At 43.6% G+C, this 26,754-nt stretch overlaps 2 protein-coding genes and 1 long non-coding RNA gene across 4 annotated transcripts in view; 1 reads left to right on the top strand and 2 right to left on the bottom strand.

Annotated features, from left to right (window-relative positions):
- Nucleotides 1–7,533, bottom strand: part of RETREG1 (reticulophagy regulator 1) — a 46,701-nt gene extending 39,168 nt beyond the window's left edge. The window contains exon 1 of one of the 2 annotated variants that reach the window (XM_081014900.1): nucleotides 7,514–7,533. In XM_081014900.1, the coding sequence (XP_080871026.1) occupies nucleotides 7,514–7,518 (5 nt within the window). In that variant the 5' untranslated portion in view covers nucleotides 7,519–7,533. Of the gene's footprint in view, nucleotides 1–2,347; nucleotides 2,539–7,513 lie in introns of those variants that run through there. The other variant, XM_081014899.1, reaches the window with a different exon arrangement.
- Nucleotides 2,693–6,867, top strand: LOC308482082. Its single transcript, XR_013988970.1, has 2 exons — nucleotides 2,693–2,963; nucleotides 6,271–6,867. It is a non-coding gene; the product is annotated as an uncharacterized lncRNA (long non-coding RNA).
- Nucleotides 7,534–9,299: 1,766 nt separating the features above from the next.
- Nucleotides 9,300–26,754, bottom strand: part of MYO10 (myosin X) — a 203,143-nt gene continuing 185,688 nt past the window's right edge. Inside the window, exons 30-41 of the mRNA XM_081014582.1 lie at nucleotides 26,679–26,734; nucleotides 25,659–25,801; nucleotides 24,061–24,255; nucleotides 22,964–23,121; nucleotides 21,826–21,949; nucleotides 19,943–20,240; nucleotides 18,694–18,901; nucleotides 17,701–17,837; nucleotides 15,608–15,728; nucleotides 13,056–13,511; nucleotides 11,423–11,614; nucleotides 9,300–10,369 (exon numbers count right to left, since the gene is read on the bottom strand). Of these exons, the coding sequence (XP_080870708.1) occupies nucleotides 10,259–10,369; nucleotides 11,423–11,614; nucleotides 13,056–13,511; nucleotides 15,608–15,728; nucleotides 17,701–17,837; nucleotides 18,694–18,901; nucleotides 19,943–20,240; nucleotides 21,826–21,949; nucleotides 22,964–23,121; nucleotides 24,061–24,255; nucleotides 25,659–25,801; nucleotides 26,679–26,734 (2,199 nt within the window). The 3' untranslated portion in view covers nucleotides 9,300–10,258. The remainder of the gene's footprint in view (nucleotides 10,370–11,422; nucleotides 11,615–13,055; nucleotides 13,512–15,607; nucleotides 15,729–17,700; nucleotides 17,838–18,693; nucleotides 18,902–19,942; nucleotides 20,241–21,825; nucleotides 21,950–22,963; nucleotides 23,122–24,060; nucleotides 24,256–25,658; nucleotides 25,802–26,678; nucleotides 26,735–26,754) is intronic.

Here is a 26,754-nt window from a genome sequence, read left to right as displayed (position 1 = left end):
AAAATAATAGGAACATTCCTCTTCTTTACATAGATAACATACTTGCTGAAATATAAATTCTTCTGTTGCAGGGCCAGATTAAGACCTTTATAACCCTAAGCACTGAAAAGAGTATGGTACCCCCATATGTTATTCAAAATAAAAAGCATTAGTAACCATAAAAAAAACATTTTTTCAAAATGACACAAAACTTACATGTATGCTGAAATGTACATGTGCAACGCATGACAGGAACTGATTTCCTTGCATTATTTCAATCTAGGAGAGTAGGATGGCCCTTGGTTCAGGTGGGGATAGGTAATAAAAAGAGAACAGAAAAATGGGGGAAGGGTGTAGTGTGCAAGGAAGTCCAACAAAATTCTGATTTTTCCTATGATAACTACTTCAAGTTTTGTTTTTTTTAAATATCAGATGTCAAACTCAAAAAATTCTCTCCCTTCTTTTTCTGGTTCCCCACTTTTGCTGGTGCCCCAAGCATGTGCTCAGTCCTGCTTATTAAGAAGTTCAGCACCATGCAGATATGTTGCTAAGTAGTTCTGTGGTACATGAGCACTAGAAGGGTTGTGTATGTGTGTGTGTGTTTATGAATCTTCAAGCAACTCAAGTTAGTACTTTATTTAATCTCAAAATCTGAATCTACATTTGGGACATTGTATTAATGCAATTATACATCCTAGTCCATTGAGTATTTAACTCGGTAATGAAAAGCAATGACCCTAGGAATTTTCTCTTCAAGCTAGTGTAGGGGGGAGAGTATCTCAGTTTCAGATGCCACTTGAAGAAAAAAAGTACATGCTTCTTGTTTGGAAAAACACTAGCGGGCTAAAGGTTAAAACGAGAAGTTACCTATAGCACAGGGTTGGTAACACAGAGAAACAGAAAAACTAAAGAATGGGAGAACTGTCAGAGATTGGTTTGGGCACCAGGAAAATAAGAGTATGAAGAATCTACTGGAAAGGGACAATTTCAAGCATAAAGCCAGCAGGCTGGCAGTCCAGGGCCAATCCATGACAAGAGAGTGGGAGAAACAGACTGTGCAATTTGGGGTGCTGTCACTCTGCTTTTTGTCAACTTTGCAGAATCACAAGGCAACCAGTATGCAAGATTATATGCTCTACTTTATGGACACTTCCTGGTCATTATTTCACCTTGCCACATCTGTGCCCCACCTTCCCTTCAAACATTCTTTAGGAGCCTTTGATGCTCCCTGGCATCATCCAGCCACAGCTGATTCATCTTCACATTCTGCAACACGTCTCACAAAGCCCACTTCGTGGCCACTAGCACTGCTTTACCCTTTGTGTGGTTATCCTCCATCACACCCCACCCCACCCCGGCCAGGATCATTAATTCTTTCCATGGGTTTCCTTTCCCATGCTTTTCTGTAGGAAACATTTTGTGGCAACACCCAACAAACCAAAAGGAGCCTCTTTCAAAGCGAACACAGTTAAGAAGCGCTTGATTTAAATAGAAATACCAAGGATGGCAGAGCTCGATTTCTGCATCCTGGGGCTCAAATCTACCTGTATAACATATGCCTTCTGATGAAGAATGCTCCCTTCTCCCACCTCTACCCATTGTGGAGATCAAAACCACATCAGCGTGGAGATAAAAATAAAATATATATTTACTCAATTTGCATGAGATAATTTATTCAATTTGGTGAAATTAAAAGCACTTCCTCCCACAGCACAGGTAATTAACTTATGGGATTCCAGTGCAGGATGAGCTTTACAGGATTAGGTAGATTCATGGAGAGCAAGCACACCTAACAGGCATTCACAAGGCTAGCAAAGCAAAGGCACCGTGCTCAGAGAAGGATGCTTCTTCAGTACCAGGGCATCAGAGAGAGAGGGAGGGAGACAGGAAGGAAGACAGATAGATAATAATATAAATATATATTAATATACCCCGCCCATCTGGCTGGGTTTCCCCAGCCACTCTGGAGAGAGGGACAGAGGCCAGTGTTGCCCGCAGCAGCCCTGACTATCATTCAAGGCTTGAAAACAACTGGCTGAAAACAACTGACAGAGAGAAACGGGGTGGGGGTGGCGATATTTTGCTTTCACGCCCCTCTCAGAAAACGTCTGAACGGGCGCTGCTAGTTTAGAAGCCAACGGCCGGGGTCCTTTACAACAGGCACTTTGCCCATGCTCAGATGCACCCTTCCCCCCCCCCTCCCAGCTCATTCGCACGTTTTGCAAAGCCCAGGAGCGGAGGGCGAGGGTGAGCCGAGGCTCAATCGAGGTGGGGGAAAAGAACGAATGAAAGGGGCACGCATATATATGTATGCTTCGGGAGGGGGGGGGTCTATAGGATTAGCGCAGTGGCTGCGCGTCTCTCTCACCAGAAGATCAGGTTGGCGCAGAGGAAGGCGGCCAAAGCGCAGAACGGCCTCTTCCAAGTCGCCGCCTCCCGCCCGCCGACGGGCTTCACTTCACAGCCCCCGTCCTCGTCCTCCTCCGCCAGCCGTTCCCAGTCCAGGCGACCCGGCGCCGCCACCTGCTCCTTCTCGTCAGCCATCTCGGTCGGGGCGGCTGACCAGAACCGAGATGAGGAGGCGAGCCGGCTGGGCGGGGTTTGTGTACATCCGGGTACCAGGCACGCCCGCACGCCCCGCCTTCTCGGCTGCCGCAGACCAACCAGGAGCTTCCGACGCGGCTGGGCGGCGCCGGCGATTGGTTAGCTTGGAGAGAGAGAGAGAGAGAGAGAGAGAGAGAGAGAGAGAGAGAGAGCGCAGCGGCGAGCGCGCGCGCGGTGGCGGGAGTGGGGGGGGGAGGTGAAAGGAGGAGAAGCTGGGCGTGGCGAGGCGGCGCGAGCGGAGTATAAATCGCAAGAGGCGTGGCGCGTGCGCAGTGGGTGAGTGGCGGTTTAGAATGTTGGGAGACGCCGTTGGGCGTTTGGAAAAACAAAATAAAAGCCGGGGACGAAGCTGCGCCTCACGCGCTGGAAAGGCGATAAGGGTGGGTGTTTTATGATTTCTACCACTACCTTTCTGGAAAATGCTTTCGGTGCTTTATAAGTTCCCCTTTAGAGAGGGAGAAAAGGAGTCGCTGAGGGAAATGTACAATTCCATTATTATTATTATTACTATTAAGCTTTATTTATTTATTTATTTATTTATACCTTGCTTTTTTCCCTGACAGGGACTCAGAATGGCTTACAGATAAAAATATAAACAGCTACAGTGGTGCCTCGCAAGACGAAAAACGCGCAAGACGAGTTTTTCGTTTTTTGAGTTGCTTCGCAAGACGAATTTCCCTATGGGCTTGCTTCGCAAGATGAAAAACGAAAACGTCTTGCAAGTTTGTTTCCTTTTTCTTAAATCGTTAATACCCTATGGGAAACCATGCTTCGCAAGACGAAAAATTCGCAAGACGAAAAAACTCGCAGAACGAATTAATTTCGTCTTGCGAGGCACCACTGTACATACCCTCCAGCATTTCTCTGATGAAAATAGGGATGTGCTTATATATATATATATGTATATATATATTGCAATTTTTAAAAAAAAATGCTTTTCCATAATTCTAATTTTCTTATTTATACCCCATTCATCTGACAGGGTTGCCCCAGCCGCTCTGGGCAGCTTCAGTCAAGGTACCACGGTACAGTCAAACCTCAGAACTGGACCGCAATCCGTTCTGGAAGGACATTTGACTTCCGAAATGTTCCGAGTTCTGAGGCGCGGCTTCCAATTGGTTCTTGAACTCATTGGAAGTCGCGTTGGATGTTCATTTTCCGAGGAACGTTAAAAAACCGAAGCATTTACTTCCGGGTTTTCGACGTTTGGGGATCGAAACATTCGGCAATGGAGCGGTTTGAGAACTGAGGTTTGACTGGACAGTGGTACCTTGGTTTTCAAACTTAATCCGTTCCAGAGGTCTGTTCCAAAACCAAAGCATTCCAAAACCAAGGTGCGCTTTCCCATACAAAGGAATGCAAAACGGATTAATCCTTTCCAGACTTTAAAAAATAATCCCTGAAACAGCAATTTAACATGGATTTTACTAGCATGGATTTTACTATCTAAAGAGACCATTGATCCATAAAATGAAAGCAATAATCAATGTACTGTACTATAAAATAAATAAGACAGTATTGTACTGTAGATGATAAAAATTCAAAAAATAATACTGTATTTTTCGCACCATAGGAGGCACTTTTTCCCTCCTAAAAAGCAAGGGAAAATGTGTGTGTGTCCTATGGAGCGAATGCAGGGGGGAGGCAGGCGGGTAAAGCCCCCAAGAGCCGCACACAAGCTCCGTGCGCTCTTGCGGGCTTTTCCACAGGAGGGAGAAGGGACTGACTGGCCGCATCAGTCCCTTCTCCTACCTCCCAGAAAAGCCAGGAGAAGCCGCGATCTCTTTAAAGGGGTTGCGCGGCTTCTGCGGGCTTTTGCGAGAGGTGAGGGAATCCCCCCACCTCCCAGGAAAGCCAGAAGAAGCCGTGCAGCCCTTTTAAAGTGCGCACGGCTTCTGCCGGTTTTGCGGGAGGTGGGGGAATTCCCCCACTTCCCAGAAAAGCCAGGAGAAGCCGCAATCTCTTTAAAGGGGTTGCGCGGGAATCCCCTCACCTCCCAGGAAAGCCCTGCGCAGTGTCTCCTGGCAAGGAGAGGCTGCACGGGGCTAAAGGGGAAGCCAAAACAGCGAGCGGGATCCATCCCGCCCCCTGCCTTGGCTTGCTCCATAGCTGTGTGCAACCCCTCCGGCAAGGAGAGGCTGCACGGGGCTATGGATTCTTTAGCCCTGCGCAGCGTCTCCCGGCAAGGAGAGGCTGCACGGGGCTAAAGGGGAAGCCAAAACAGCGAGCGGGATCCATCCCGCCCCCTGCCTTGGCGTCTTCCATAGCTGCGCGCAACCCCTGCGGCAGGGAGAGGTTGTGCGCAGCCTGTACGCTGCTCTTTGGGGGGGGGGGGAGATTTTTTTTCTTGGTTCCCCCCCCCCTAAAAACTGGGTGCGCCCTATGGTCCAGTGCGCCCTATGGTGCGAAAAATACAGTAATTCTTACCTGCACTGATGATACTCACTGTTTGGATGGGGGGCTTTTATCCATTTCTCAAGAGGCATGTCACACAATCAATCAGTCAATCAATCAGTAGCTGAACTGGGTTCCACACAGTCACAAAAACAAATTAACCAAAAAAAGCCTCAAAAACAAAAATGCAAAATAAATAGAAAAAAACAAAAGCACCAAATTTAATTTGTCCCGGAAGTCCATTTGACTTCCAAATGTTCGAAAACCAAGGCACAGCTTCTGATTGGTGCAGGTGCCCCGGAAACAATAGCTGACAACCACATTGAATGTTTGGCTTTTGAAAAACGTTCGAAAACCAGAAAACTTACTTCTGGGTTTTTGGCATTTAGGAACCAAGGCGTTTGAGTACCAAGGTACCACTGTATATAAAAAACAATACAGGGCTGCCTTCAGATAACTTCTCAAGGTTGTATAGTTATTTACCTCCTTGGCTTGGTGGTCACATAACTCCATACCCACCAACATTTCTCCAGTGAAAATAGGTAAGTCCTACGGAAAAGCGGGACATTCCGGGATCAAATCAGAAACTGGGGCAGCTTCTGTAAATCCAGGACTGTCTCTGGGTCTGCAGCTAAGTGTTTAATTTCAGATCAGTTTTTTAAACCTCCTTAAAAACTGCTCATAGAGGCTGTCAGGCATGCTGGAGGCATGCACCATACAGTGGTACCTCTGGTTACGTACTTAATTCATTCCGGAGGTCCGTTCTTAACCTGAAACTGTTCTTAACCTGAAGCACCACTTTAGCTAATGGGGCCTCCTGCTGCTGCTGCGCCGCCAGAACATGATTTCTGTTCTCATCCTGAAGCAAAGTTCTTAACCCGAGGTATTATTTCTGGGTTAGCGGAGTCTGTAACCTGAAGCATATGTAACCCAAGGTACCACTGTATAAGAGTTTTTCAGCAAAGGTTAGTAAAAGAGAAAGGTCCCTTCCCCGCTGCTTTTTAAGAAGCAAGTATGGATAAATTCCCTTTTCTGTCTGATCAGTGAAGAAAAAAGGGCTCATTCTCCTCCACCCCTTCTTATTGCTATTGAAGGGAATAATAAGGTGAAGGGGCAGCAGAAGGCATTTTGCCCAGACCTGGTGGTGCCACTTTTGTCCTTGAAACTGTCTCAGATGAGTGATCTTGTTTTGCCTCTGTTAATCTAACTCTGCTTACAAGGTCGGTTATTTTAAACAACGTTCCAAACTAAGCAAAATAAATAATGGTGGTGTGTGTTTTTTTAAATGGTCAGACCCGAGGAATGGAAGAAGCTCGAAAAGTTGGGAGCTGGAGGACCCTGAGGAGGACCCTACCCCAGGATGGGAGAGGTAGAATCAGGACCCAGGTAAGTGCCTGATTCTGGGGACGGGTCCTGTGGCCTGGAGGATGGCGATCAGGATCCAAGGAGTGTGGTCCCTCCAACATTAGACAGCCCTACCCTAACACCTATTGCCTATGGAGGCACCTATGGAGGTGCTCCAGTGCCACTTCCTGCCAGTGAGGCACCTTCCCTTTGTGAGGTTACAGAGAGTAAGACTAATACTGGGCGAGCGCCGAGTCCACCTCTGTCTCTATGGAGATGACAACACCGTTGAAAACAAACCTTGTGGAGTTAACCCACTCAAAGGAGTGCCCGTTTACTTACCTGGTCTTGGGACTCCGGCCACTTACTGTGCAAATACAGTTGTGTCCACCTCAGTCTTCTAAAGGAAGGTGCAGGGGCATGTTGATCGTTGTTTCAATGTCTTAGCATGCACTGAACCTCTTCTGTACCTGCTGAACCATATACTCTGTTGTTTGCCTTATGTACCAGTCTGATTTGAGCATTAAAGCCTTTGGCAGAACTACAGCTGGGAGCTGAGAGTTCTACATCCGGTAGTGAGGGCCAGGGCAGTTTGAATTTCCAAGCTCACCATCATTTTGATGGGTTCTCTTTCAGCCACATGGACGTTCTGGAATGCTGAGCCCAGGATTAGAGAAGCAGTAGAATATTCAGAACCAACAGTTACTGGCAGTTACTCAAAACTTCCTCTGTGGATTACTTACTTAGTCCACTTATATCTCATCTTTCTTCCATCACAGAATTAAAGACAGCATATGTATGGGTTCACCAGGCAGTCTCCTATTCATGTGCTGATTGATGCAGACCCCCTTAGCTTTAGCAAGATAGATTGGGTTGTACTAAAGCTGTGGGACAAATTCTGAATATTTCTTTTGAACAGTTCCTCCGAATCTTCATCTGATAAAAATGAGGACATTTTGGACTCTTTAAGACTCCTTTTTAAAGTAGTCTGAAATATCAATTCAATAAAGTACTGAAAAGTTTTAAATAGACTAGTCAATTTCCAGTTCTTCCTTGGGGTGGGGCTTTCCTATACTTTTTCTACTCTCCTCAATTAGCAGTCAGGCTGAACTAAATCACACTAATTAATTCCCACTCATAACCAGTTTCTCACACTCCACACATTACTTTCCCTGTTGTCTTGTTTGCTTACCTCATTTCCCATCTTCTGTAGCTCCATTGTATGTATTATATAGTATTAGATATTTGTCTATCCCCAAGGCTCTGAACACTTTGTACCTGATGGTGGACTATCTGCAACTTCCTTCTATGTCTTTGGTCACGTGCTGGAGGTCACCTGGACAGACCTGCAAATTCAGTCTCAACTTGGCACATCCTACTTTCAAAGTGAACCTAGTGGGCTGTGCAGCATCCTTTAAGATTCCTCTGTCTCTATGGAGACCAGAACCCTAACATTGTGACATTAGAAGAGGCAGGATCCCTTAAAAGGCACAGCTCCTTTAGTGTAAGAAGGCGTGTTCTGTGCAGATAAAGTGCTGTTGGAAAATGGAATCTTGGCTGAAAGTGGAGAGAGTTTTCAGGTTCCTTTTTTAAAGTAGTCTGAAATATCAAACCAATAAACGACTCAAAGTTTTAAATAGACTAGTAAATCTCCAGGTCTTCCTTTGCACTTCATCCTGATAATGCACAACCAGCAGTACTGCATATATTGTCCTACTCTTCCCCCTAACAAAACATTAGATAGTGTCTTTGCTGAGCTTCATGAGAGCTCGTGTCTTGCTTTTTTTCTTCCTTTGGACACCACTTTCTTTTCCTCCCTTCTGAACCAACATAAACGGGCCTCTTCACAGGTCCGGATGGAGGACTGTGATTTGGTCCAGCCTTCTGGAGGTTGTGACCAGTGGAGTTAGATCATAGCTGCAGTACCCAAAACGTCAAACTGATGAAAGCTGGCAACAGCAAGACTACATACATTCAATTCCCTCCCTGTTTGCACATGTAGAAAAGGATCAATCTTAAACCCAGTAGCTTCAGCATAGGTATGACACCAGTTGTTTCAGTGACAGATGCAGACACTGTTCTAAGGACTCACAGTAATTGGACTGATACACAGCATAGCTACTTGGGAGTTGAAATTAGACCCATCACAAGGTAAGGAGGAATGAATAACCTAGGACCATGAGGTCCCATCCCCCCCACCGTTGCCAGATTTCTATAGCAAGCAGGTACATTCCCCAAGGTCTTTGAAAGCCCCTATGATTAAAGAATTGCAGTGCCTTTGGGCTCCCTAGTGAAGAAGCTTTGTACTTTTCCAGACAGGTTTAAGGAGCTGTTTTTTGTCCTGGATGTTTTGCTAGTGGTTCTGACAATGAAGGTAGAGCTATAGTTCCTTCTGAAAAATGAGTGCAGGCTGTGCTTCACAGTGCTTTTTGAATTTGATCTTTCATGTGATTGTATCATTTGAGTTGTAGACTTTGTCCTGTTCAACTAGGTTTTGTAATAAACAGTCTGTTTTTGATGCTCATTGTGATGCACCTTGAAAAAGCAGCATATAAATACAATGCACAGAGATTTGAAGCTTCAGTGTCTGCCTTCTCTGTCTAAGTTACAAATTCAGTCTTTAACATAATGGTTGCCCTGTGGATTAACTATATTTTGCAAATCAAACATGGTTAGAAGAATGCACTTGTAAGGGCAATGACAGCTTGTTATTCCATAGTACATAGAGCCTATGAAGAATATGTGTGAAATACCCTATAGGTTGTGGATAGTTTTCTCTCCTCCTCAAAACTGGCAATTTAGCCTATTTTAGAATTTTCCAGTTTTCTGCTGCCATTCAATTAGCACAAAGAAAAAAATTGAGAGGGGCATGCACAACATTAAGTAAGATATATCATAATTTTTCTGTTTGATTTACTTCTTTTATAGTATGTTCTGCATTTGGCAAATTCCAAGTAGCATACCACAAGACCACAAGATTAATATTTTAAAAGAAATGTTTAATATCTTAAGAAACCCAACTGTATAAACTGAAGACATATGATTGAATATTGCGCGGATAATGGCAATTCTGTATTAAGGGCAGTCTATAAATATAGTGTCTTTCAAACTACACGTTATGTATAATACAGCAGAGGTACAGAAATGCAGGTGTGTTACATACAGATGTAACAAAGAATGAAAAATTATCTAGAAGAAAATACAAAAATTATGAAAACCCCCAAATTTGTTAATAAAACTGGCTTATAAAGAAACTCAACATTTGGGACAACTATAGCTCTGGACTATTAAAATGTACAGAAAGACTGTTTACACCATTGCACATTATTATTCCCTTTTACTTTTAAAATATTGTGAAACGTGGAATAAAATTAAGAGTTGACCCGAGTCATATGCATGCACACATATGAAAAAAAAAAGGGGGGGGGGGAATACAGCATTGCTATTAAAGTCCCTACGGGAAGCCGCCTGCAGCATTCCAACAAAGATGCTCTCTTTCCCTCCTCATGTAAGAACCAGCCAGTTAGTTAGTGCAAGATGGCTGCAAATTAAGGAGAAGCTAATTCAAAGTGGTTTATTACAAAACACAACCCCTCTGATAATCACAAATCAATGCAAGTTGGTTTTAAAACATTTTAAGGCACTTCTCACTGCTCGGAAAGCAGTGCATTAAGTTAAGGCATACATTATGTTATCTAGAGGTAACAAAGCTTTAGAAGGCTTGAAGCATGCTAGCCAACAGGTTTATGGGACTATGCAAGTGGCTTGTTATTATTTCTAAGCTCGTCGAACACCACGTGTTGAATAAAGATTCTCCTAGAATCACGGTTTTGATTGTAGCCTGAGAGGTGCCTCCAATCACCATTTTTTGAGAAACTCAACGGGTTGGCGGTGATATGTTCCAAAAGGACAGAACAGAAAGTTTCTCTCTCTGGTTTCACCTGGAGCTGCCTTGACTTCCGTGACTACTCACTGATCGAGAGGTGCTATAACGTTTTTTCACAATCATGCTGATGTAGGCTTTCATCAGTTTGGCAATGTCAACAACCTACCAAGACAATAACAATGCAAAACCAGTTAATGCACACTTCAGGCAATGGTCTTTGGTGTTGTGAAGAGCGTATTTATGAGATTTTACCTCCCGGCAGTATGATGTGGTATACTCTAGGAAAAGTTGGTACCCTGTTTCTTTTAGATTAGCGCTAATTTTATAAATTGTCACAGAAAAAATCAGCTTGGCTGTAACACAGCCTATAGTTAAACATACATTTTGTTGAAATCAGCAAGCCTTTTGGTAGTCAGTGAAAACAGTTTGGCAAAGGTAACTCTACCCAGCAAGCTATAAAACTGAATGGCCAATAGTCACATGACTAGAATTTACAAAACTATGTACACCTTTAAAAAATTATAACCAAATGTTGGCAGGGCTGGTAGTCTACTAAGAAACTTAGGCTAGCAATTTTTTGTGAAAACCTATACTGTTGGGTGAAATTTCTGAAGATCGTTCAGCTGTCTTTAAATAGCTAAACTAAATACAATTTGCAAATGTTTATCTTTTATTTTGAAGAAAAACTGTACACTTCCAGCCTGGACCTATATAAGATTACTTGGAGGTATGTCTCACTGAGATTTGTTCCCAAATAAGAATACAATTTTATCCCATTTACCTGGGAGTAAACCCCACTGATTTTAATAGGACTTACTTCAGAGTAGACCTGAGTAGATTCAGTGGGACTTCAGCAACATTACTCTGTATGGAACTGTAACCCACAGAGCTCAAGATCGCCAACTTGAAAATCCTACAGAACTTCACTTTTGAAGAAGAGCAAAGGTGCACACAAGCCTAACTCAAGTTTCCTATTGTCTCAGTCTAATGCATGCTTACCGGGAAGCAAGTCCCACTGAGTTCAATGGAGCTTAATCCCAAATAAGCATGTGTAGGATTGCCATTGAAGATTTTAATCCTGATGTGAAATTGTGCAGGCGAAAGAATCATGGAAGGCTTTCTATTTCTGAATACCAGCACAGTGGATTCAGTTTATTCATCCTGCTTATTTTAAAAACAAGGAAAGCAGAACTGAATGACTAGTTCATTTCTTACCTCAAGTGTTCCAAAAAGCAGCTCTCTCTCATCCACAACAATCTTGTAGACATTAGCAAGGGGAGCACCAAAGGAGAGGATGTGCTCATACTGAAATATTTCTAAAGGCCTTCCCTCTCCGCGTTTGTAGACAGAAACTGCATCAGCACTGACACCCAACCAAAGTTCTTGAGGGAAGCCCCCTTCTTTACACTGGGGAAAAATAATGTCAAGGTGAATGGTAGAAAACAGAAATGATTCCAAAAATGCAATTTAAAATTATACATTTTTATAGTATTTATATTAGCATACAATGCCCTTTTCTCATTGAACATGTTTAGTGAGGTAGATTATTCTGGGAGTAATCTGCCTGAGCCTAAGCAATTATTTCCATTGTCAGAGGAGAGATCTAACTTGTTTCAAAGGACTAAATTAAACACTCTCACCTTTGGGTCACAACTGGTTTAGAAAGGATGTGCAATTAACTATTACAGACTATGCTCCTCTTATTTCCTACACCTGTACATATGAAGTCTGATTCCTTGCACAGACAAATCTAAGCCTAAATCACTTCGGACATTTAGCTACTAATGTTAATCCACAAAAAACACATCAAATGCTTGAAATGTGTGGGGAAATGTGGCCCTTTAGATGGGTAATAGCTGAGTGGATGGGTTATATGTTCCTCAGATTTATATACACACACTAATGTTTTACTGTTCAGTTTCCTGGCCTCTTAAGCACAGCAGCCATTGCCAATTCCTCAGTGTAAAATGAATAATCTGGGATGTGGGTACAGATTACAGTAGGGTCTGATAATGTCGCAAATGTTCAGTTCCTTAAAGCAGGGAAGGAGCTTATATTCTCTTATGCAGTTCCTGAGGCAGAAGGGGGATTTGGGTGTGTGCATGCTCACAGGTGAAATTCCACAGCCTTAACCCTTTTCTCAGGTTCTAATCAAAACCTAGACAGCATCTTAAAAAGCAGAGACATCACCTTGCCAACAAAGGTCCGTATAGTTAAAGCTATGGTTTTCCCAGTAGTGATGTATGGAAGTGAGAGCTGGATTATAAAGAAGGCTGATTGCTGAAGAATTGATGCTTTTGAATTATGGTGCTGGAGTAAACTCTTGAGAGTCCCATGGACTGCAAGAAGATCAAACCTATCCATTCTGAAGGAAATCAGCCCTGAGTGCTCACTGGAAGGACAGATCGTGAAGCTGAGGCTCCAATACTTTGGCCACCTCATGAGAAGAGAAGACTCCCTGGAAAAGACCCTGATGTTGGGAAAGACTGAGGGCACAAGGAGAAGGGGACGACAGAGGACAAGATGGTTGGACAGTGTTCTCGAAACTACCAACATGAGTTTGACCAAACTACGGGAGGCAGTGGAAGACAGGAGTGCCTGGTGTGCTCTGGTCCATGGGGTCACAAAGAGTCCGACACGACTAAACAACAACAAATCAAAACCTACATGCCCTCACCTGTAAAACATTCAGCAGGAGAAGGCAGACAAATTTGCAAACCCATAGAACGTGACCACACAAGATGTGTTACTATGTGATATACTACAAATTGTTTAGCTGTAGTTTATTTTTTTATTTAGTCTTATGATTTTGCTGTCTGCAACGCCCGTGGAATTTTGGTATACTCACCTCTACGTCAAAGAGTGTGGACCCATAGCCAGGCCACTCCTTAATCAAACTCATGTACTTGATCATCGCTTGCTCTTGGTTCATTCCTTGCAGTTTTTTCCATTTATCAATCACATTAGTCCTGGCTGCGAAGATTTCCTCTTTGACCCACATATCAAGCATCTGATCCTCTTCCATCTTCTGCCTGCTGATGGAACTGCTGCGGAAACTCCTCCTCAGGGTTCCTTCTAGAAAATTGGCCCGCTTCCTCTCTATCCTCTCCGCAGCGGTAAATGTTTTAGTGGACTGGATAATACGGGACGTGAGCCTCTGCAGTGGGTAGACTTCTTCCATTTCTGGCATAGTGATATTGGATGAAGTGTAGTCTCCTTGTAGGTATTGGAGCCGCAAGGCAGCAAGGACCTGGAGGGCTTCTTCCGGAGCTGGATAATGTCCTCTAATCACTGCTTCATGTGCCTAATGGAAAAAAGGAAAACAAGACGTTTACAAGCATGCAGCAGAACATTCTGAATCCAAAATTTGCTGCTGTAGCATAGTGGTAATAAAACTGAACTGTGCACCAAGAAAGCTCTAGTTTCAATCTTGTTTCACCCATAATCTCGCTAGGTGGCCTTGGTCAAGCCACTACCTCTCAGCCTCAGTGCTCCCTCCACAAAAAAACACCCCAGAACAAGAAAGGTAATATTTGCCTTACAGAGATTTTGTAAAGATTAAAACAAAGTAACATATGTGAGATGCTTTGCAGGCTTTTAAGTAGTACAGTGAAACCTCAGTTGTTGAATGCTTTGGAAACCGAACAATTTGGAACCTGAACGCCAACAACGCGGAAGTGAATGCTTCTGTTTTCGAATGATTTTCGGAAGACGAACGGCTTCCTTGGTGCGCTTTTTCATTTTTTCCCATTGTCTTTGCGGCCAGCCCATTGATCTTTGGTTTTCAAACTTTTCGGAAGACGGAACAGTCTTCCGGAATGGATTAAGGTTGAAAACTAAGGACCCACTGTATACAAGTATGTTTTATGTACATTATTTATATGTTTTTGCTTCTTGAAAAAGGAGGAAATACATATGAACAAGCTTCTTCCACTAGGGTACCTTTGGCAAAGCATAAAGAGTGCTTAAATGAAGAGAACCACCAGAGGGCACCCCAGGCAGCATCTTCTCCAGGGAACGAACAAACTTACAAATACTTGCAAGCCTAAAGTTGGCTTTGGTATTGTTGCATTATAAAGGGTTAAGTATCATTTAATTGACCATAAGTACATGTGCAATTGTTTGATACAGATGTGACAAAGGAAAATGAATAAAACTCAATTGACAAAAAACTCATAATTGCAAAAGATCAGCCTGCCAAGTTTTATGATAGGTTATGCAAAGCTTCTGGGGGAAACTGTTTCTACTCCATGAATGTTTCATGAAATAAAAACATTTTTACTTTAGGTTCTGATGGTGCTTGGCTGTTCTCAACTTTATATGGCAGGAGTCCTGTGAGGTTGTTTGGATATAACTCCTCCAGAAGATACAGTGACAGGGAAAGTGATATAGCTACTTGCTACAAGTAATTCTCATGAAAAGTTACAAAACGCATGGAACATATATAGCCATTTTAAAAAGGTAAAGGGACCCCTCACCATTAGGTCCAGTCGTGACCGAATCTGGGGTTGCAGTGCTCATCTCACTTTATTGGCTGAGGGAGCCGGCATACAGCTTCTGGGTCATGTGGCCAGCATGACTAAGCCGCTTCTGGCGAACCAGAGCAGTGCATGGAAACGCCGTTTACCTTCCCGCTGGAGCGGTACCTATTTATCTACTTGCACTTTGACGTGCTTTCGAATTGCTAGGTTGGCAGGAACAGGGACCGAGCAATGGGAGCTCACGCCGTCGCGGGGATTCGAACTGCTGACCTTCTGATCGGCAAGTCCTAGGCTCTGTGGTTTACCCCACAGCGCCACCCGCGTCCCCATACCCATTTTACTGATGGGCAAATGACGTGGGATATAGGGGACAATACAGTACATTAACTATGGAAGATGCAGTGATAGCTTTGAAAGGATATTAGACAAATCTATGAGGATAGAGGCTATACATAGCTACTAGTCATGATGACTATATGCTGCCTCCAGCATCAGAGGCACCTTGCCTCCAGATATCAGTTGCGCAGCAACAATGGCAGGAGAACAGGGCCTCTGCTCCTGTGCCCTGCTTATGGGCATCTCACAGGCATCTGATTGGTTGCTGTGGGAAAATGGACACTGAACAAGATCAGATGCAGCAGGGCTCTTAATTTCTAGTGATGTAACAATCACGGCTTGCGAAACATGGCTGAGGAAGTCAGGAATGAGCACCACCAGGCTCCCCTCTCTCCTTGCTGATCTGCCTCAATCCAGGTCCATTTAAACCAGGAGTTCCTTGTTAACGTAGGTAGGTGTCAATCACAGCAGCTTGCCTCTGTGATTTGAATGGAGTCTCTCTCCCTCTCCCTCTCTCTCTGTGTGTGTATCTCACATCACTTACTCTTCCCCAAGATATAACAACCTTATTTCCTCTCCGTACCTGCTCAAACATGAATGCAAATTCCACACTATCTTTTGGCACATGCTCCGTGTCCAGGAAGCAGTAGAGCTTGAAGTAAAATTTCCACGCTGTATTCTCACCTTCTGCAGCAGCACCAAGCCTGGGAAAACACAAATACACGGCATTTTTAGTACAAATAATCAAATATAAACTGACAATAAAATCTAAAAGCTGTATTTAAGATGAGAGTTGAAACTTTTGCTATGTGGGACATGTGGATTTGGTAATCAGGATCTTAATCTATGGCTCAAATATCAACTTCCATGAACACCAGTTTATACATTCAGCAAAATCAAATAGTCAAATGTTACTGATAGGGTTCAGGCTGTAGAGTTGGAGTTGCATGTTTGAATGTGACCTCATGTGTGTACACTAGCCTATCAGATTACAAAAAATGTATAAACTCTGTCCCACTTTATGATGCAGGTGCTCAAGATCAAGCAGGATTCAGGCATATTTAGTGGAACTGCAAAACTGAAGGGATCTTTTAGATTAAAATGATTAGGAAAACTACAAATTGCAAACTAGAGACAGATCCTATGGCTATTCTATTAGGAAAATTAAGGAGGAGGAAGTACTCCCCCCCCCAAAAAAAAGACAAAATAATGGTGGCAAATACTTTAGCTGCAGCAAGAATGGTAATGTCCAAATATGGGAAGGGCGGAGAGACTACAAAATAATGAGAACAGGCTATTTGACACAGGAGTCTATGTTTAAAATATTGCATTATTATTTTTATTTAAAAAAAGCTCTGGTGAGGATCCTTAGACAAGCAACAACAAACACACCCCAGTGGCAACCTCCCACTCAAGCACATTACCAGCCAAAGAACTGCATTTTGCAAAAAATGAAACACAGAGAATTGGGAGGATCAGAGAGCCTCTGCTGGGGCCAAAGGATGTATATGAGAGCACTGTGCTGCCTATGGGTATCATTGTTGGGGATGCCAACTCTAACGTTATTTTTCCATCTGTAGGCAGGTTTTCGTTTCTTTAATAAGCCTATGACATCTAGCATTATGGAGCTGGCTCAGAGCAACTGGTGGTCAAGTGAGCAAGATCATGGATTAATGTGTCACAGTTGAGGTCCTAACCAGGATAATACAAGGAATCAAAACCCACAGAAGAAATTTGATTAATGGGTAAAAACTTTAGCGGAAGCAAATACATAAGGTAACAGTAAAGGGGCCCCTGACCAGTCGTGACCAACTCTGGGGTTGCGGCGCTCATCTCGCTTTATTGGCCGAGGGAGCCGGCGTACAGCTTCCGGGTCATGTGGCCAGCATGACGAAGCCACTTCTAGCGAACCAGAGCAGCGCATGGAAACACCGTTTCCATAAGAGTGGTTCCTATTTATCTACTGGCACTTTGACGTGCTTTCAAACTGCTAGGTTGGCAGGAGCAGGGACCGAGCAACAGGAGCTCACCTCATTGCGGGGATTCGAACCGCTGACCTTCTGATCAGCAAGTCCTAGGCTCTGTGGTTTAACCCACAGTGCCACCCGCGCCCCTTAATACATAAAGTACTGGATGCAAATTTGAAGCAGGTTTAAAACCCGGTCCACCTGCCCATTAACAAAATATAAAACAGGGCCGCTAGAGAAATGGGAAGGAGAAAGTATTGGGGAAGCTCTTTCTACTATTTGCCACAATTGCAGTAACCAGCTTTGCACAAATATCAGTTTCAGCAGCAGTGTTAGGAGACAGATGAACTTTAAGCTGCCACTGAGATTCTGGGAAAACTACCTGTGCAAATGCGTTGTGACTAGTTCCTTTGTTAGAGACGTACCAATTGTGAAAAATTATAAAGAAGAAAAGGCTTGGACTGAAGACAAAGTCCAAGGGGGGAGGGTTACAGGTGGTAAGGCACGAGAGAGGAAATTTTCGGACAGCACAACACAAGTACCACAATGAATAGCGATGAAATCATTCCCAGGCTTACAAGAGCTTCATTAATCCCTCTTTACAGGAGAGGGCAGTGGATGGGGAGATGCCATTGATTCACGAAAGGGAAATTTAAAAGGCTGCGGTTAGGGCTTTTAATTGCTTACTTATTAGGAGAGGCACACTCACTTTTCAAACTTTGCCAAGACATCAGCCACAACGGTCCTGCTTTCAATGGCTTTATCTGTAGTTCCATTGTATTCAAACAAGGCAAACATATTTCTGCTGTCTTCCATGGCCAGACCCCGAATTAACTTTTCAACAACCTAGTAGACAAAAACCAAAAACGAGACAAAGAATGTTAGACCATAAAAGGTAAAAGCATCAATTAGCCACACTGAAGGCTAAAGTACAAATTATGTTCAAAAGCATATGAACATCTATTTTTTTCATTGCACTTGCTTTTGTTTTTAACTTTCAACAGTCAACATTTCACATTCCAGGCTCTTTTTTGATAAAGCATTTCCAGATTATAGACTTCACATTTTAAAGTTGGCTAGAAACATCAATAACTATTGGAAGATACACATATAGTACAGATTGACTATTCTTCTTAAGAATGTCCAACGACTGGCATACTGCAAAGTTTCTGCTATTCAACTAAAAGTAGCCAAGCATAATCATAAAACCAAATATGTAATATCAGTAAAAGCATAGACAGATCTGCATCCAACCCAAAGCAAATTACTGTTACATCTGCTATACCACATTTCTCTCTCATACTGTTCCTCATATTTGGAATAGTTGGTCCTGCACTGTGATTTGCATGTCTGTACAAATAAAAACTATTAGGGTCTCCTAATATGTTTCTACACAATGAAAAATAGGCAACATTCATAAACACTGCGTTTTACCCAGACTAGATCCACTGAAATCAATAAACATTACTCAGTTGGACCCATTAATTTCAAAAGATCTTCTCTGAGTAAAATGTCATTGCCTACCACCCTATATGCTTCTGCATCTCAGAAGACAGATCACTGACTAAAATGGTATGATTATTAGTAAGTCACACAAATCTTTAAATTTAAGTTCAATAGGCCACAAACACACTGCACAAAATGGCGGACCCTCCACACCCTGAACTTCAACCCAGGCAATCCAGTCCAAGCCTCATCTTACCTCGCCAGCAGTGGTGTGGGAGTTTATGGTGATCTTACAGGATCCCCCGCCATGACAGTAGACGGTGGATGTCATCTCTTGTCTGTTGATCAAGGCTTCAATTTCATCCCGGGATGGCACAAACTCTCTGCCTTTGGTTTTTTTCAGCGATTCATAAATGAAGAGGGCATACTTCTCCATTTCTGTGCCTGGAAACTGGTCACGCACCCTGTGAGGGGAAACCCTGAGATTTAATTGCTCCATATTTTGTTTTCTTGAATGTGGTGGTTTGAAAAGCATTTAAGAGGCAATGGTGGGAGAATTCAGCCCAAGCAACTACTGTTGTGGTTGTGAGACCATTTTCACCAACATTGGTACCTCATTTTTCAAACGCCTCCGTAGTTGAACATTTCGGAAATAAGTGCCTCAGTTTTCGAACATGCCTTGGAAGTCAAATAGAAAATGCAGCTTCCTTTTTAAGTTTTCCATTTTGAGGCTTCTGTTTTCGGACGTTTCGGAACTCGAAGAAACTTCCGGAACGGATTGTTTGAAAACCGAGGTACCACTGTATATCAAAAGGCTCCTCCACCACCCCATGAATAGATCGTTCTCGCAAGCAAGATGGTTGCATAGAAAGCTCTTTTGTATTGACATCTTATATTTGCAGGCATGTTGATGGTGCATAACTGCACCCTGTCTCTGCCTTGTGCTGTTCCATTCTCCCGGGGTCACAGTTCTTCTTTCCCTCAAGCTCTGGGCAGGAGACTGAATATGACTCTCAGCTTGGTTACATTTCTTTCATCTGGCGTCTTTTCAGTCCAGCTCTTCTCTGCACTGAGTTCTGGCTCAGCTGGCCTCAGATTTGGCCCAGCGTTCCAATCTTGGGAGATTATAGCCTCTCCTCTCTGCTTCTATCTCTGCTTCCTTTGAGTCTCTTTCCTGCTTTGCACTTTCATTCTCCCTCTCTCTGCCCTACCTGCCCTCGCTTTGTATCCTGGCCATTCCCTTATGTGGTGTGGCTCCCTGAGGTCCAGCCAGTCAGTTCTACAGCTGTCTCCCATCATCTCCAATATGTGTTAATTGCTTGATGGGCCAATGGCAGAAATTCCTGACATCTGCGGAACCTGCTGAGCCCTGCTCTTATTCCCAACTCTAAGGGTGTTTGGGGAGCCATCCCTGTCCACAACACACCTATCTCCAAGATACGAAACTATTCAAACTATTGCATGGCACACCCCCATTGTGTGCAATCATCCATAGCTGTGCTTACCTTTTTAGGTGGAACTTCAGGTATCTGAGAATCCCGCGGCTTGGCAGAAACATGCAGCTCATGCAAGTGAGGATCTGCCAGCTGTACAGATTGCCAACGCTCCCCGGATTAGGCATTTTGCTGGTCTGCTTGATCAGCTGGCAGTAGAGCTCATCGCGCAAAGGCCGTAAATCATGCCCCGTCTGCAGAATACCCTGAATAATAGGAATGGGGTCTGACACGGACTCAAGTTGCTGCAGAGAATTAAAGATCTTGATAGCTTCATCCTGGAGGGTGGTGTAGCCTTTGTCTTTTAGCACTAGAAAACAGAACATGGAAGTACGTCTCGCTGCTCAGACAATCAAACTATTGTCGTAATTAACATGGGGCAAGCATCTGAAACAGTATGTCTCAACAGGTGTGTTTACAAAGCTCCCATTTTCTTATTAGTGGTACCTCGGGTTAAGTACTTAATTCGTTCCGGAGGTCCATTCTTAACATGAAACTGTTCTTAACCTGAAGCACCACTTTAGCTAATGGGGTCTCCTGCTGCTGTCGCACCGCTGCCACACGATTTCTGTTCTCATCCTGAAGCAAAGTTCTTAACCTGAGGTACTATTCTGGTTAGCGGAGTCTGTAACCTGAAGCGTATGTAACCCGAGGTACCACTGTATACTGGAACAATTAAGATACATAGTTTGCATAGATGTCCAAATGTCTGCCGTTATTCCTTTTTTCCTTTCTTGGAACTGGGTTATTTTGTCAAATATTTGGGTATCAATGGTTTTGCATCAAATGATTTATTTTTAAAAGGTATCTGCAGTATCATTTACTGTTGCTTGGCTTTTTATTCTGAAGCTGCATTAACTGTTTTAAGATTTTGTCTATGTTTTATTTGTATACTTCTAAGGTTTAAATTTTTTTGTGATCTGGCCAGAGATGGGGAGGGAGGTATAAAAATCATATAAATAAATTAATTTGGAGCGGGGAGCAGTGGGCTGCAAAGTGATCCTGTCTGGCTCCTGAAAGTTCTGTGCAATACTGTATTGACCCCACACTGGGGAAGCCACTGCCTCCTTCTCCAGCTAAGTTAGGGGAGCGCTAGCTTCCTCATAACCTCAGTCAGGCTTCTTGGGCATTGCCAAAACTTTCTCTCGTGAAGTGTATGAATGAACCAGCCCCATGCAGTTGGGTTCCAATGTTTATTTCCCTCTTGGTTTCACATTGCCCTTTCCAGCTTAGAATACAGATGGCGAAGGAGAATTGGGAAGAGGTACAGAAACCATAAAGAAGGCTGATCGCCGAAGAATTGATGCTTTTGAATTATGGTGCTGGAGGAGACTCTTGAGAGTCCTATGGACCCTTGAGAGTCGCATGGACTGCAAGAAGATCAAACCTATCCATTCTGAAGGAAATCAGCCCTGAGTGCTCACTGGAAGGACAGATCCTGAAGCTGAGGCTCCAATACTTTGGCCACCTCATGAGAAGAGAAGACTCCCTGGAAAAGACCCTGATGTTGGGAAAGATGGAGGGCACAAGGAGAAGGGGATGACAGAGGACGAGATGGTTGGACAGTGTTCTCGAAGCTATGTGCCTGGCAGTGCCTGGCGTGCTCTGGCAGTGCCTGGCGTGCTCTGGTCCATGGGGTCACGAAGAGCCGGGCACAACTAAACGACAACAACAACAACAGAAACCAGGAGTATGATTTGGCGCTATGAGTTGGGAACAGCACTTGGCAGTCCCTGGCAACCTCTATTGGTTAAATATAGCAGCAAACTGATGAGAAGATTACTGTTAAGGGGATGAGCGAAGGAGCCAAGGCATCTCATCTTCATGAAATTGTCCCAAGACAAAAGTGGTATTGCAAAGGGAAGGGAATGGGCTTGAGTGTCCACAGGACTTACCGTTCAGGTTGATGTCCCCATATGGAAGTGGCAATAGCGGAGAATGCAGTGGGTGCTGTGTATAGCGAAGAATTGGGTTCCTCTTATAGATCTGCTCCACAACTTCGGGGTTCAGGCAGTTCTCCTGTGTAAATAGCAAGATTATTCACATGCCGAGGATGAAAAACAAGTCTCCACTGAATGCTTGTGAAAGGTCAACAGCTCAAAAGGGAAATGGTTCTACCAGAAAGAGCTGACTTGTTTTGGAGCGGAACATAAACTTCAGGAAAAAGCACACCACCCACCCACCCAGGACCATTTAAGTATTTTTAGATATTAATAATGCTTTTAAATGTGTTACATTTTAATTTAATTTTATTTGTATTGCCCTGAGCTCCTCTGGGATGAAACAGAGGATGAAAATTGGAAAAAATAAAAGCCATCACCACCAATTTAGAAGAGTTATATCCCACTAAAATAAACACTGTGCATCCTAAAAATCACAATAAAATACATAAGAACGGAGAGCTAAAAAACCCCAAACCAGAGTAACATTAAATCATTTGTAGCAGCACAGTGCAAAGCTAAAAGAATCCAATATCATGAGAAAATAGGAACACGATGACCAGTTAGTTGCCTAGAGGCTGAGATAAAGTCTACTGTGCTTGTTAAGGCTGCTGCCTGGTATCATGGGCCCAATTCACAAATAGAACAGAATGAAACAAAGATCCGGCACTCTCTTGATTTTTGTTTTATTTCCGAGTCCTAAATATGCAGAGCAGCATGAGCACCTCTTTGTGGTAGTACAAATGTGACCAAGAACAGTGTCACTACCATTGTCGTATTCCTCCACCTCCTATTGCAAGTGGGGACTGCAACAAAATGTTGCAGCGTGGAATGTTCTTGTTCAAGGTTCTAGCCAGTCAGCTATAGCTCTTTCAGGCTATACCACCCTCCCAGTTCTTGTTTTGCCTCCCCCTGCCTCTGCCACTGAGCAATTACAATCCTCACTGGAGTTTTCCCCACAACACTTAATGAGTTTCTTCTTCAAACAACAGCCTCAGTTTTGGAACATTTAACAATTCTCTTTCTTTATGAGTGGAAAATAATGTGGTTGATTGTCTTCTGGAAGCGTATTTTTCCAAGACCATGAGCCTACCTTAATGTCTTGAATAAGCTGCTGGGTGGGGGTGTCTATGGGGGCTTTTGTGTCTATCACATTCTGGATAGCACTTGACCAGCGAGTGGCTTCGTTGAGAAGTTTGGTATAGAGGCGGTAGCAGTGCTTGCGCCCGTACACGGTCACATTCCAGTAACCTGAGGCAAGAGTAAATAAGAAAACACCTTGTTAATCTGATTTACTCAAACTATTAATAGACAAGTGGTGAAGGTGAGCTGTCAAAAATCATAACAGTGACGGTTGGTGACTCAAAGGAGTGCAGTTCATAAGTCTGATCTGCAGGCTTATTAATGTTTATAGTACACTGCTTTCTTGAAGAAACCTGATATACTGTATCCTGTATTACTTAACATCATACAGATCAAAACAGTGCAAAGGCCGGTTCTCTACATCTCTGAAGCGTGTGCAAATTAAAACCACTTTAGAGGGGAATTTAGGAAGAATAGGTAAAAATGTACCCTGACTGTTAGGTCCAGTCAAGGATGACTCTGGGGTTGCGGCACTCATCTCACTTTACTGGCCAAAGGAGCCGGCGTACATCTTCCGGGTCATGTGGCCAGCATGACTTAGCCGCTTCTGGCGAACCAGAGCAGCGCACGGAAATGCCGTTTACCTTCCCGCCGGAGCGGTACCTATTGATCTACTTGCACTTTGACGTGCTTTCGAACTGCTAGGTTGGCAGGCGCTGGGATCAAACAACGGGAGCACACCCCGTCGTGGGGATTCGAACTGCCGACCTTCTGACTGGTAAGCCCTAGGCTCTGTGGTTTAACTCACAGAGCCACACTAGCTCCAAAACAGTACACTAGTGGCCATAATTGTGGAAACCTTTTGGGGAAAGTGTATTTCCGAGGTTTGATGGCTCATAGCACCACTTTTTTTTTTTTTGAGTAATACCATAAAATTATATATACTCGTGTATATGGGAGGCTTAAGAATACACTTTTTGTAGTTTGCCTAACACTTTAAATTGAAATCCTTTTCAAACCCCAAAGTATTTTAGCAGATTTTTAATACGATTCTCAATGGCCACATCATTTGAATCTACGGGAAGAGTTCCTGCTGAAATTAGTTACCTGTTTCTTTAAAGATTTTCTCATCCGGTGGTACCACAGAGCAGAGGCTGTTCAATACCAGGGTGCCCAGTTTGAGGGCATTCTTCTCGGAGCTTTTGTAATAATCCAATGAGTTGTGTGTCAGGACAAACCACCGCTTCTTCAACTTCAACAAAGTCATCTTTGGGCTGTTCTTAACCTCCTTATGTAGCCATCCTAGTTTAGAGAAAAAACATTTCCTGAATACTGATGCTCTTCTGGAGCTGCTCTCAACTTTTGGCTGCTAGTCACTTTCTCAAAACTTATTTTTAAACCCCCCTGCTATTTACAACACATAAAAGAACAAAACAGCATTTCCTGAGTCCTTCTCAGAAGGCTGTTTTGATGTAGGACTTAACAACCGTTCTTAAGTCAAGATGAAGATGAAGCCAGAATGTTTCTCTTTGAATAGGCACATCTGGGCAGAATCTCGTCAGGTCTAATACATGTAGGCATGTCACATATTAACACCTAAGCCATGTACAATGGGGTTCAGTGGAGAATGGATTTTGTTTTGTGAGTGTGAGTTGGGTGTGTACTAAACCATTCCTCCATTCTTCCCCCTCAGGGAAGAAGGGAAAAAATGGCATAGGTTGGCTGGCAATATTTAAACTTTTTAGAAAAGAACCCCCCCCCCCAAAAAAAAACCTTCCAAACCCACTGGCATTTTTATCATGATAGCAGCCACCAGTTATTTAGGGGGGAAGTACTACAGATTTTTTTTAAAAATCTGACATTCCACAATTCCAAATCCCCTTCTCTGAAGCAACTCAGAAACTATTTAGTTCTCACAGTTACCTTGAAACTGCACCTTCCCCTCTCAGGGAAGGAGAGGGCAATGGTAAATGCCTCCCCAACTTTGGGGTGAACTAACTACTTTGTTATTGTTCAATCCACCCTCTGTGTTAATATAAAACAAACAGAGAATACCCAGCTCTAAAATCCTCCCTGTGCTTTAGAAGGAATCCTTTCCCATTCAGCCCAATGTCACAAGCTTTAACAGGAGATATTTGGGGCAAAGTTGCCAAAAATATCAGTGAGACTAGTGGGTCTACCTCAATCAACTCTAAGAAGCTTCCCCACCCAACTCTGTTCTTATAGCCTTTTCAGATTTCCCCCCACCTCCTATAGCAGGCATAAGCAAACTCCGGCCCGCCAGATGTTTGGGACTACAATTCCCATCATCCCTAGCTAACAGGACCAGTGGGCAGGGATGATGGGAATTGTAGTCCCAAACATCTGGAGGGCTGGAGTTTGCCTATGCCTGTCCTATAGTCTTGCGCCAGCATAAATAAACTAAAAGTTGTCTGACTGGTATGGATGAGGAGAGGCAACAGACCTCATAGCAATATTGTGGCTAGTACAGGAAGGAGCTGCTTCTCATTACGGCATCGTAAAGGAACTAAAAACTCCTCTGGACATAAAAGACAATTGCAAACATCCACGCTTTGGCTTTTTGACATAAGATGTACTGCTTAAATGTGGCCTCCTCAAGTTATTAGCAAGTACTTTAGGAGCCAGAGTTTAGTAAGAAAAATACCCCAGTTTGCAGGGGGATTTCATCTGAAAGACGCTCCTACCTCTCACAATGAACTCTTGTCCCTCTACTCGGGTGTCGCCTTTGGATCTCTGCAGCAGGGTGATCCAGTGATGCATCTCCTCTGGAGTGTCGGCGTTGCAGTGGAGAACACGATTAGCGGTGATGATCACAAATGAATTGGGTCTGCACGGGGAAAAACAAATAAAGCAAAAAAGGCCTGTATAGTAAACATGGATACTATTTGGGACCATAACAAAGCGAGTCTGACTCATACAAAGCAATTCTCTTTTGTTTGTACTGTATATTTAAGCAAATGCTGATTCACTTTACTATTCAACTTTGCCTGACTTGTTTTTTAAACCTTGACATTTGACAGCTTGGCACAATCCCACAATTTCAAAACTACAGCCGAACTTGTTTCTGCTTCCACGTTACTCAGGTCTATCTGTGAGAATTAGCTCAAACCTTTGCTGGTTTATTCCAAAGATCAACACGAAGACACAGGTTCTGAACACAAAGCAGAGACGCTCGATCTATTAGCAAAATAAAGGTAAAGGTAAAGGGACCCCTGACCATTTAGGTCCAGTCATGACCGATTCTGGAGTTGCGGCGCTCATCTCACTTTATTGGCCGAGAGAGCCGGCGTACAGCTTCCAGGTCATGTGGCCAGCATGACTAAGCCGCTTCTGGCGAACCAGAGCAGCACACGGAAACGCCGTTTACCTTCCCACCAGAGCGGTACCTATTTATCTACTTGCACTTTGATGTGCTTTCGAACTGCTAGGTTGGCAGGAGCTGGGACTGAGCAACGGGAGCTCACCCCGTCTCGGGGATTCGAACCGCCGACCTTCTGATCAGCAAGTCCTAGGCTCTGTGGTTTAACCCACAGCACCACCCGCATCCCACATTAGCAAAATAGAGTGGTTGAATTAAGAACTGCTCTACCTTTCTTTTCTTCTTTAATTTCTCAAGTTGATAGTCTCGCAGAAAAAACATGTCCTGTTTCAGGACAAAGGGCTGAACAAAAAGTAAGATTTCTGAAAGTGGAACTTGTTCTTACCGATCTGGATTGTCAGATGCACAGACGGAATCGATCAATCCCACATCCAGTGTGCCCTACACAAAAAGGGAAAATG

This window comes from Podarcis pityusensis, assembly GCF_964106645.2.
Source record: "Podarcis pityusensis genome assembly, chromosome: 7".
NCBI lineage: Eukaryota > Metazoa > Chordata > Lepidosauria > Squamata > Lacertidae > Podarcis > Podarcis pityusensis.
The sequence above is the reverse complement of the archived record's forward strand: the minus strand, read 5'-3'. Positions and strand labels throughout refer to the sequence as shown.